This window comes from Embiotoca jacksoni, unplaced genomic scaffold (genome assembly GCF_022577435.1).
Source record: "Embiotoca jacksoni isolate LCO1_2020_lvr unplaced genomic scaffold, fEmbJac1.0.p SCAF_3, whole genome shotgun sequence".
NCBI lineage: Eukaryota > Metazoa > Chordata > Actinopteri > Embiotocidae > Embiotoca > Embiotoca jacksoni.
Window position 1 is genome coordinate 25,084,361 of NW_027185381.1, and position 12,595 is coordinate 25,096,955.

At 40.9% G+C, this 12,595-nt stretch overlaps 1 protein-coding gene across 1 annotated transcript in view; it reads left to right on the plus strand.

Annotated features, from left to right (window-relative positions):
• Positions 1–522: 522 nt before the first annotated feature.
• The window catches only part of syt9b (synaptotagmin IXb), a 35,021-nt gene continuing 22,948 nt past the window's right edge, over positions 523–12,595 (plus strand). Inside the window, exon 1 of the mRNA XM_069161940.1 lies at positions 523–1,108. Within this exon, the coding sequence (XP_069018041.1) occupies positions 961–1,108 (148 nt within the window). The 5' untranslated portion in view covers positions 523–960. The remainder of the gene's footprint in view (positions 1,109–12,595) is intronic.

Below are 12,595 nucleotides of genomic sequence, written 5' to 3' on the forward strand. Positions count from 1 at the left end.
AGACTCGTGCACGCGAGGGGGGCCCTTCTCAAGTGTTTGGGGCCCCTTTGAACATCTGCTTTACCGGGGAGCACATGGGGGATGGGGGGGGCTATAACCCCATTACTCGTGTTTACCTGGCGAGAGGAATCAGATATTTGATTTGACTCAGTAAACAAAAGAGTGAGAGCTGTGATTTTCCTTGACATTTTCGTCTTCCAGGAAACAAAGGCGCAGAATCTCTGCTCTGCTCTGCGGTGGGAAGGCTGATGCGTTGGATGGCAGGGGGGTGGGGGTGGTGGTGGTGGTGTGTGTGTGTGTGTGTGTGGGGGGGGGGGGTGTTGATGAAGGCAGAACTTCCTGTCCGTCTCTTCGCATCCCAGTGCATTGAGAAATAATTGAGCGCCCAGTGAAAGCCGAGCATTCATTCAAGGACTGCCGAAGCCCGAAGGCTCACAAGTGTAGTGATTCAGCAGCATCGCGGAGCAGGAGATAGAGGAAAAGAAATAGAATAAAGGAAAGAAGAGAAAGCAAAGCGGGGGGAGGGGGGAGGGGGGGGAAGAGTAGGAGGAGGAGCAGGAGCAGGAGGAGGAAGAGAGCGAGATCTGCGCGCTGGTTCTGGTTTGGAGCCGGTATTTCAATGCTGAGCAAAAAAAAAAAAAAAGAAAACACGCAAAAGAGGATTTTTTTATTTTTTTTTTAAACCCGTGAAAACTTCTGATCGTTGCTAAAACCTTCTACTTTTACTTAAAAACCAACTAAAAAAAAAAAAAAAAAAAACTCCGGTTTGAGTGGATTTCGTTGGATGCGACGAGCGCGCCGGAGCTATCCACGGGTGTAGCCGTCTGTGGTGCTTCTCGTGCGTCTTTGCGCTGGCAGAGGGCTTGCGAGTGAGTGTGTGTGTGTGTGTGTGAAAGAAAGAAAGAGAGAGGTGGTGGATCAGCCGGAGTGGCCGACCAGTCAGGAGGATGCTGGAGGGCAATGCCTGCAGAAAGAGAGGATGAGATTTGTCGAAAGGCGCTGGAGCTGCTGTCCGACCTGTGCTCCAAGGGAGAGGTGCAGGACGACAACTGCCTGGATTTCGTCTACTACTTCAGGGACTTGGCCAGACCGCGTTACACGGACTCAGGTCAGGCTCCCGTCAGTTCTTCTTCTCTGAGAGTTTAAAAGGAGACTAAAGTTTTGTATTTTTAGCAACGTAACCATGGCAGCATGCTTAAATTGATATTCTATGTTTTGAGCTCCAGGGGCTGATTAAGAGGAGTTTTTATTTTCGTTTTTAGAAAAAGCACTGAACAGACTTTTTAATCCTCAAAAGGAGGTGAAGCCTTCGGCTGGCATACAGTTTCTTTTGAAGTTCATCGAGAATTTAAGAGAAATACTAACATCTAACTTTTATTTGAATTTATTATCATTTTGCTTTCATAAACCGATTGCATCTATGCAATTAAGTGGTGTGTGCATAAATTTATAAGATTCATTTACACTTGTGCCTCAGTGGTCAGTCTGGAAAGAAAAAGAAAAAAAAACCCTGCTAGTTGCATTAACAAACACCACATTGTGTTTCACTATGCTCCCAGTTCACTGCAAATGCAAATGTGGAAAAAAGAAGTGTGAACTGTGAACTTGTTGCTTGCATCCATTAGCACCAGCAGAATCCAGAAAGCATTTCAGATATGTGTGTGTTTGCAGCATCCGTCGTCTCTTCTTACGCTCAGACTGAATGGGAGTGCTGGTTAGATTTCTCTTTTTCTTTCACTCTGGAGAGAGACAGAGTGAGAGAGAGAGAGAGGGAGGAAGAGGAAGCCCCACCCGATATTCCCCACAACTTCCAGTGTGCAGATTGAGCTTCAGCAAAAAACACAAAGAAAAATCAGCAATCGAAAGACAACGACTTGTGGAAATGGCTGAAATTTTCCTCAGGATTGCAGTTAAAAACAGTCAGAAGGAATTTGCCCAAAAAAACACCTGAAAATCCACCTGCAACTTCAATAATAATAATAATAATAATAATAATAATAATAAACTTTATTTGTATAGGACCCTTCCTACAATGCATCCAGCTCAAAGTGCTTTACAGCAAGGAAATTACACGCAGTGTTTCACATATAAAGGATTATTCTAACATTTTTGTAAAGAAATAAAATGCTTAACAACAGATAAAATGCATAAAATGAAACATAAAAAAAAAAAAAAATCTAGAATAAAGCAACATGCATTTTAAAGGCGCTGTAGTTCAACCTGCAAGAGAGCTTCAGGAGTAGCTAGTTAAAGGCTAAAGTAAAGATATGTGTTTTAAGTATTTACTTAGCCGGCTTCCCTGATGTCTAACAGGTAGTTTGTTCCACGGCTTCGGAGCAGAACCTGACAAAAGCTGAATCCCCAATTTTCATTCGGCTGCTTTGCGGGAACCTCCAATAAACCAGCAGCGTCAGATGATCTCAGTGTTCTGGAAGGCACATAGTCAACCAGAGAGTTAGAGATGTAAGTCGGTCGGAGCCCATTAAGAGCTTTGCATGTGAGGATGAGGAGGAGGAGGAGCTTAAAGTCAATTATCTTTAAAAAAAAAAAAAAAAGAAAAAAAAGAAAAGGGCTTTTATTTCTATTTTAGGTCAAACATCAAATTCGCTGGCATACTATTAAAAGAAGGCTCCTAAAAAACACCACAAAATCAGAGTTTTAAAATTTATGTACAATCCCATAAAGCTGCCTCTACTCTGCTGTTTCGTAGAGTGCACACGTGCACATCAGCGCATGTATCCGACTACGTTAACCGTGCATATACGATCTACAGTGTACATACACATGTTTACGATTTTTTTTTTTTTCTCCCCTCCTCACTGCATGCGCGTGTTTACATGCATGTCGGCTTATTGCAGATAGCCGCAGCCTTTTAAACATGCTTACAATCCGTCATTAAACATGTATGATGAAGCTACCAGAGTGGGTTCCCCTGAGGAGCTGTGACCCACTTCCTCTTGTATTAGACTGCTCTAAATGCACGAACACAGCTCCATCCCACACACAACTGCCCCCTTCGAGCATCGTGGGAAAGACGCAACTTTTTTTTTTTCGTTTTTCTCTCAGACGCTAAAAGTTTTGGGGGTTTTTCGCATTTTGTTTTGGGCAGTGTCACAGTTTTGAAAGCCCCCCCCCCCCCCCGTCCAGCCGGGGACCCGAACAAGTGGTGTCGCGGTCCAAAATAGAGCCGCTGGAGGAGTTTGTCTTTCTGCCGGCGCCGTAAGAGGCCCATAATGGGCCCGCGTGACACCTTGGCGTGTGCTTTTTGATTCACTTGTCAGTGCACGATTCATATCTTAACCAGTGAATCTTGAATTACATGTACGGTCGGTGTTACAGTAGGCCATTTAGCATTTGTTTTTGTTTCTTATTTTGAAAATCACATGCAAAAGGAAAGGCTGGAGTTGATTACGGATTAATAAATGCCCTTAAATAACTTTTTAAAGAACACAGTTGCCCTTGTTTGCCAGTGGGAAGCCAGTGAGGGATCACGTCTACCGCACCAGCCATCCTAATAACTGTATAGTTGTTATACACCTGTGAGAAATGGTTGGTGGGTGGGTGTCTCCTTGCTAATAACCTCATCACAAATTTTTCGCAAATACAGGCAAGCAATTTTGACGTAAACAATATATATGTCGAGTTTCCAAACCCTAAATGAAAAAATAGAATTACCGCCGAGCAGTTGCATGCTTCCGCTTAACACTCAAAATTGTAGTTTACGCGCATATCTGTCCAAACTCATGTAGATGTTGCTGCAAAGAAGCTGTAAATTCTAAAACGGTAACGCTTCACGCACAACCTCAACCCTGACAGCACAGAAGATATATAAAATCACCATAATTTGCAAATGGAAATTAATGACAAGGGTGATGTCACTAATTTAGTATCTGTCATAGATATGAAATGTGGTCATAATCTTCCCTTTTGCTCCTCAGTTTTAGTGTTGAATAATAGAAAAACTAATAATAATGATTTGATCCTATTGGAATTTTGAGTATTTTGAGATATTTATTGAGTTATGGCCAACCATATGTTTAGCGAGATCACAGTTACCTTCGACCACCAAAGTTAAAGTCTGTGCCAAGTTTTAAGAAATTCCCTCGAGGCAGAGATATCGCATTCACAAAAATGGGACTGAAGGAGAGGATGGACATGTGGTCATATTGACCTTGACCTCTGACCTTTAATCACCAAAATATATTCACCTCATCCTTGAGTCCAAGTGAATGTTTGTGCCAAATTTGAAAAAGGTCCCCTGAGGCAATCCTGAGATATTGCATTCACAAGTGACCATGACCTCTGACCACCAAAAATGTAATCACTGGATTGGTGAAGCCAAGTGAACATTTGTGCCAAATTTGAAGACTTTCCTTTTAAGCGTTCTCGAGATATTGCTCATGAGATTGGGTCGATGGGAATGTTTTTGCCAAATTTGAAGACGGACAGACGAACCAAAAACATAACGTCTCCAGAAAACATAGAAATATGAAAATCTCCACGTGAATTAATGGTCAACTTCACTCTTCTCTGGCACTTGGTGAAGTTGGGCTCTGTAAAACACCTTACGAAAAATCAAAGGGCTACATATTTACTAAACTGGCATTTTTTTTTTTATAGCAGCACGTATGATTTAGTGGCATCTAGAGGTGAAATTGCAGATTGCAACCAACTGAACACCCTTCGCCTCACACTTCCCTTCCAAGCATGTAAAAAAAACATTTTTTTCTCCTTTCTGTCCGTAAGATCATTATTATTTTTATTATTATTATTATTAGTATATTATTAAAAGACTTAAAAAAAAAAAAAAAAAAAAAATTAAAAATACTTAAATATGTTCATGTTATGGTTTTAGGTCAATGATTTCCCAAAACAAGCTGCTAAACCTCTCTTGGTTTATGCAACTGATGTGGAATGGTAAAATTATTGTAATACAATGCAAAAGCATTTACTGCTGTCTCTTTTCTCCAGGTGGTTTCCAGCTTTGCTCCCTCTGTGTTTCTCTACGGAACAGATTTAATACTAATAAGTACGTTTAAGTGCTTCATTAAAGTGCAAGCTCCCAAAACATTTAGCCGCCATTGTGTGAGGAAGATAATATAGCCTACTCATTCTGATAAGTCTGATTATCTCTGGGCTTCCTCCGCAGCTTTATTCATGCAAATCAAATGCAAATTCACCCAAATTATATGGGGACTCCCACAAACATCTCCACAGAACACAGTTTTCGCTGTAGAAAAGGGTTGGAAATGGACTCGAGAGAAACTTTTTTCAGATTTTGGCTGGTTTGGATGTTTTGCTGGGGTGGAGTTCACAACAACTATTCTGAAATCCATTTAGAAGTTTGTACGTAGTTTTAGTCAACTACTGATTAGTACAACAGAAAATATTTAGTTTTGACATTGTGAATACCACATGCAGGGGGGCCGTTCATATGGACTCGTGTACGCATTAAATACACCTCCATTTGAATTCAAAAAGTGTCAATTAGTCCATGAATCATGACAAAAGCTTCATCTAACTAAAATAAGCTGACTGGTGTTACCTCGTGGCTTACTTCAACGGTGGTGAATCGAGCTAGCATGTCACAACTTTATGTGACAACTGGAAATAGAACCCAAATGCCGGACAATAAGGCAAGCAGGGTGAGTTCGGAGATTTTATTCATAGAGATGGTGATAATAAGGCCTACTGACCGGCAGGTAGACAGGTACAGGAATAGAATCTCAGCTGGTGAGAGGATAATGAGAGAATTGGCAGCAGGTGTGTGAGCAGGTGTGGAGATTCTGGAGATCAGAGGTTACTGAAGGACAATTCGAGTGTGGAAGTTGAGTGGTTGGATGGGAAAGTTTTGGTGGACAGAGAAATTGCTGGTTTGTGTTAACGGAAGAATGATAAAATGGATGGGGCAATAAAAAATAAAAAAAATCAGCATTTGAAATGCACTTTATATTTTGCGTCAAACTCGGCAATGGTGACCCCTTGAAATGCTTCTGTGAGCCTGCAGTAATGAAACATTGAGTCGGGGCGAGGTGTTTTGAGTGGTATTTGCATTTCCTCTTTGACATGAGCAAGGTTGGTGCACCACGAATTCGTCCCCACAGGGTCAGACTGTCAACAGCGAGTTCTACTGTGACGTTCTGAGGCGCCTGAGGGAAAACATTCGGCACAAATTGACCTGTACTGTGACGCAGCTGCAATTAGGTTGCAATTGGGACAATCGTTGCTCCCCACCACCTCAACTCACCAGATTTAGATCCATTGCGAGTTCTTTCCGTTCCCCAAAATTTGTACACAAAAGTTTGATGTTTCAGATCCGTGTTCAAATCGCAGATGCGTCCAGATCAGTAGGTTATAAAAATGTGTGTAACGCAGGTGCTGATGTTGATCAAGCGACAAAACTTTGAATACTTACTCACAAAGGTTATAGCTTGTCCGTGCTCCATGTACGTCACGGTGCTGCTTACCGTTCATGCACGGCAGGAGAAGCCTCTGAATTTTTTGATTGCCCCTCGTAATGTTAACTTTGTTAGCCAGCGAAGTATTTGTGCAACAGTTCCACCTGTTACTGGGTGTGAAATATTTAACAACTTATCAATACATAAGAACTAGTTTGTGTGGTATAATCCGATTCGATTTTTACATTTCCACACATCGTAACTAGTTTAAGTATGAATATATGAACAGATGGTGCAAGCAGATGCTGGTCAGACCGTTTACATTTCACAGACTTTTCATTCTCAAACACGTCGCTAACAGCATGCAGAGACCTAATATGACTTCTTTTTTTTTTTTGTGGCAAACAACTGAATGAAACTTGATTATCTCATATTCCCACACTCTAAACCAGAGGAGATGAATTACAATTCACAGTCGCGGGAACAATGTTCAACTGAAGTTGAAATGCAGAGGAGCACTCTCATTTCTTGATCTCCAAGACGAAAGATTGATTAAATGCTGGGAGAAATTGGTTAGGTTTCATTACACCCTTGATTGCATTTTCGAGGTATCGTTGCCAGGCAACATAAGATTATCGGGTATTTGGTTTAGAAATCTCTTGAGCCTCTGGTGATGTTCTTGAATGAGCACAATAAAGTTGATGGCTGCTCTCTTATCCCAATTTAAAATTCACTTGCCCACAAAGTTCAAAGTTCTCTTGAATCTCCTTCTAGGATGAAAACTATTTTTCCCCACTTTGCCCTCTAAAAGTATTTTCCGGGATTTTTATCCTCCCTTCAGACCCACTCTCCCAGGACCTTTCACCTCAAGTATTGTCATTTATTGACCCGCTGCTGACTCGGATGCTGCAGTTTATTGAACTGTACTCAGTTGCCAGGCTCCCCGGAGGAAGGTTCTACTGTACATAGAAGGTTTTAATGAGATGGCTCAGGGGTGAGGCGCGCCCTCTGACAGCGGCAAGCACTAAGCTCTGCAGAAAACAATAAATCGGTCATAATCATTGGATCCCTCTGCTTAATAATAGTATTAACCTGGAGGCTGCGTCATTTTATAAATATTATACTCTCCTGGAACGTGGTGTGTGTGTGGTATGGTTCATTCTTTCAAAGTCGGCTTTTTAAATGATGTAATTTGTAGTTTAATCGAAGCCATGGGTTCAGTTTGACCATCTTGTATTACAAAATTTATGAAGTGGAATGTGAAGGTGTTTCCGTATAAAATCCAAAGTGATACCTTTTAAAGACGAACACACAATCCCCCTCAACAAAAGTGCACCATGGCGTCTCTACTCCTGTAATTGTGTCAGATACTTATGGGCATTTACATGGAGATATAAAACTTGTGCGTGGGACGGAAAAAATAATTACGCGTGCTCTTCCGGTGATGTTTACATTGATACAGTAGTTTAATTGCAGGTTATTATCTGCATAGGTGGGCTGGATAGTAAACAGGAATAAACTCATTGAGAGTGATGTGCCGGTAATGAACCTTCTTCAGAGGCACGGGGTCCTCGGTAGCCACTCATCACACCTGATGCCCGCGACCACGGAGGATGATACCGCACTGAAACGGCAAAAGTAAGACACGCCGGACTGCGTGATTATTATCATGATGTATAGAGCTAATAATAGGCAGCAAAAGGTACCACAGAGCGTAGTCGGCGTTTATACGATTCAGCAGCACATGATTCATGAACATTCGGCGGCTATTCAGGAGTAGTGTGAAATCAGAGATTGTTATTAGGCACAATAATCAGTAATTCCGTCACATTCTTGCAGTTATTGTCGATTTTTCAAGTTTCACAAACCTCTTTTCACAAACCTCAATTTTTTTCCAGACACGTGTGTTTTTTTGAAATCTTGCAGTCTTCTTTAGCTTCAAACGATCTCCTCCAGACTCTGAAAATCCCTTAATACAATTCTGCCTTCAGGTGAAGGATGGCCTCATTTTTTATTTTAGACCAGTACTTCATACCGCCTTTTCAGAAATCTGCTGGTCTTTATTGGTGTCAAACGTTTTTTGACTCCCTCAGTCTAAGGAAGTCATTTTAAACTCCCGGGGCCTCATTGTTCAAACATAGAAAGACCTTTAAAATCTGTGCATAAAAACCGGCATTCAAACGTATTATCAAGTTGTCAGGCTGAAGAGTTTATGCAAAGAACTGTGTATGAACAGTTGATAAATGATGCCTGTCGTAAGTTCACATACCTTTTTGCCTCTGGTGGACTGCAGAGAGCCAAATGTGTGACTCCTTCCTCACAAATTGTTTCAAAAAGATTTCCGTTGGGTATACAGATCTACCTCTTCTTTAAAACAAAAGTGAATACATTTGGAGAAAATGTCTGTCTGACATGGACATACAGTATTTTAGAAAATCCCAAATGTAATCAGTTGAGATTGTTGGAAGACTTTGTTGGCGTTTCACAAACCCCTTTTGGATGTGAATTTATCAAAAAAAATTCCCCCGACAGCAATCTGCAAAGCCGGGCCTGCGTTCCGGGGAAGCGCACGAACGCCTGATGATAATGGAGGCCGAGTGCAAAATGAATGAGACAGTGACGAAGAGAAGGAAAGAAGAAGAAAGAGCACCGGGGAATTGAGAACACACACGGGACACAAGACTAATTCATCAATCAGCGGGCTGACGTGTATTCCCTTCCTGTGCCTCGATGGCGCACAACAAAACATGGCATGACCACGGGACAATTGTGTGCGTGTGTGATCAGTGAATATGTGCCTGTTGACTGTTGGCCGGTGGTGAGGACTTGCAATTATCAAACGGGTAACAGGCGTGTTCCTCCTGCCACTGGCACTGCTCTTGGGTTGCCAACATCAGTGCACCACTTAAGCAATTAGATTGATTACCATTCATTTTATACATGAATTGGCCCCAGAGCACGAAGCTTGTTGATTTTGGTGATCTTAATATCTGTTAGCTTCATTCAGAACCAACATGAGGTTAATATTTTCTTGTAATATTTCCGTCCGTACTTGGATGTACTGTAGTTCCTTCCCCGAGTGAAAGAGTTCGTAGAAGTATCGCGGGGGTCTTGTTGACGAGTAAGGGCAGAACGGATCGTCAGGCGGATCAGTTCGGCGTCAGCGGTGAGGCAGGCCCGGTACCGGACCATTTTGGTGATGAGGGAGCTGAGCTCAGAAGGCATCGCTTTGGATTTAACTAGTCGATCTATGTACCGGCCCCCATGTATGTTCACGAGGTTTTTGGTGGTAGCGGCTGAAATGAGCTTCCTCTGCAGCCTTCGAGATGGGGTAAGGGTGCACCGATATCCGGAGGGAGCACAGGTCTAACTGATAGAAGACACCGGGGGAGATCCGGAACATGCTGCAGGGATTACATATCTCATTAGGCCTGGGAATGCTTTGGGATTCCTCCCCCCCCGGAGTTAGCTTCGACTGTTACCTAACCACGGATTTGCGGAAGAAATGGATGGATGGATGGATGGGTGAATAAAATTCATGGTGCTCTGAAGATGAACCCTCATGAATGTATTGGCCCTATGACTTTTTTATCTTGTGCTATTAAAAGGTCTGAGCTTTGATTTATCGAGTAAGTCCCACTGATTCCAGCAGGAGGTGTGGGACGTCTGTGCATTTGATTTAACCGAATGATGAGTCTGTGAAGAGAAGGGGATTTTTCTGTCACGCACACACATTTTAATGAATAAATCCTTATCCCTGCTTGGAAAACTCTCCTTACCCTGACAAGTGTGATGGTGTGACTGAATGTGTGAGAGTGAGGGCACGCTAAATTAAACATGTGGAACCAGCCGGACACTTTCACAGTTTCATGCTGCAGGCTCTCTTTCTGCATCACCTTTTCTGAAGGTTCAATACAAAGAAGCCTTTCTGGATAATCAGCCAGCCTAGAGCATGTTGTTGATTTACACAGCGCTTCATCAAAAGGAGATTTAGTTCCAAATCAATAAAAGCAGCCATCTGTGGGTCTGTTCACTTCGGGCTTCTAAGCCTGATTTTCTTCAGAGGCAGGAGGTTCTATCAGGACAATCCATTTGCATTGTTGGACACTAAAAATCAGACTCTGATTTCCTCTACCGATGGTCTTCTTGGTGGGGAGATTTTAGCATCTGGAATGTGTTGCTTATGTCAGGTCTTTTCTGTGCAATAACTGGTAGGATTTGTGAAGATGAATTGTGTCTTATTTTTGATTAAATGTACATAAAGATTAGAAAAGCATTTCTCTTTTGAGCATCAAAGAAATAACAAAACAGGAAGAAACTAAATAGATTTTTGCTCAAACACTGACACACAAAAGAGTTTTGAGAACATCAAGGACAAGATGCTCTGCAATGTTGTTTGCAGACAAACTTTGTGCAAACACCAAACCTACATATTTGCAGAATTGACCATTTGAATGTTGCATGAGCAATTCATTCTAACAACCTCAAACAAATCATTTTGATTTCATAATTTCATATTTTTTATGAAGAGAGTGAAATTGCATTGAGCTCATTCAGAACCAGCCGGATATGCTGTACACTTACCATACTAATAATGTATTATGGAAAAATGACCTTGGATCTATTCATGAATGGCACCTATTGTATAATGTGAATAGTTTATTCGACACAGTAGGTTTTTGGTTTGAAGCAGAAGTTGAAGGAAGCAGAAATGACAGCCGTTGATAATTAGCAGATCTTCATGATAAAATGATCCTGACGAGATTTGTATAGTTCTGGTTTTAAAAGGAAATATATAGGATCACACAAACCTGCTTAGCTACTATAGCTGCCTGATACATAGGACAACTAAACAAGAAGTACAAAGGTGTATGACATAGAATATAAGATATTCTAGTCAAAATTTTAATAATATAAATTTTGAGATCAATTTAGAATAAGCTTTTAAATTTCAGATAAATCGTATCAATGAAATTCCTCAACTGAGGCTAATAAAAAACGGATGATTCTAGATGTTCAAAAACTACAACCTTCAGATCATTTATCATCATTAATTAACCTGACAGAGAAGATGACATCATATCAAAACATCAAATCATTACAATGTCTAGTAATCTTTCCTTAAATTGTGCACCGTCCTGCAAGATGCATGTAATTCTCAACGGAGCAGAACTCGGCAGCACACCTGTATTTTAACTCCACTCAACAGAATGGAAATTCTCTGTTTCAAGCTTCATAAATCACAAACATTTGCCTCAGTTTTTTTTCCGTCTGTTATTTAACCTTTGAACCAGTATTTTTTTTCTGAGCTTTGTTGTTTTGTGTGTGTCTCTCACACACTCTCACTGGGTTTACTTTACTGTCGGTATCCGCAATGACATTTTTTGAGGGAGAAAGTCAGAGCGCTTGTTTTTGATGAAGCTTATGTCCTGAATTAAAATGCGGCAGAATATTTGTCATTTAAAATTGAGATCACATACAGTAATGATTTGAGATTTTAACATGATTACTCTTGCAGGCCTATTAGCTAATTTTCTGGACAATCGTCTTTTGAAACCTTTTCAAGAGAAATGGTTTGTAAAAGTACAAAGGGCACGGGACAAATAAATACCACATAGTAAATTGGCTAGTTTTGAGTCAGGGTATTTTTTTTTTTAATGTAAACTGGAAACCCAACAAATAATGGAAAGCTTCTAGGTTGGCAAGAATAATTTCCATAATTGTAATTGTACTGCTTTACTGTCCAATTCAGCTTTGATGTAAGCCACCACTTATATTCCAGTTAGTATAAGAATCTCTATTTTTTTTCGTCATGCATATTCACAAAAAACAACCAACCACACCACAGACAATTATACTAATCAAAACCTTCCTGACCTTTTTTAATTATAATTGTCGACTTCCTTTAGTGAGTGAGCCTACTGATTAATGGCGCTCCTGAATCAAATTAACTTCCACCAGCTGTATGGAGTTTAGTCCTCGGTGCCTTGATTGCACTTGAAAAGCGAAGACACCCTGCGGTTTCGAAAACTGCCGAAACAAAGGTAATCGAATGAAGATAATGGGTTTTCTGGGCTGTTTTACTCATTTTCAAAGCCAAAATTATCACACAAGAAGCAATAGTGTTTTCAATATTTAATTTTGGGACTCAAATATTTAGAAGGAAGTTGGTTTCAAAGGAAAGCTGGTGAGCTTTG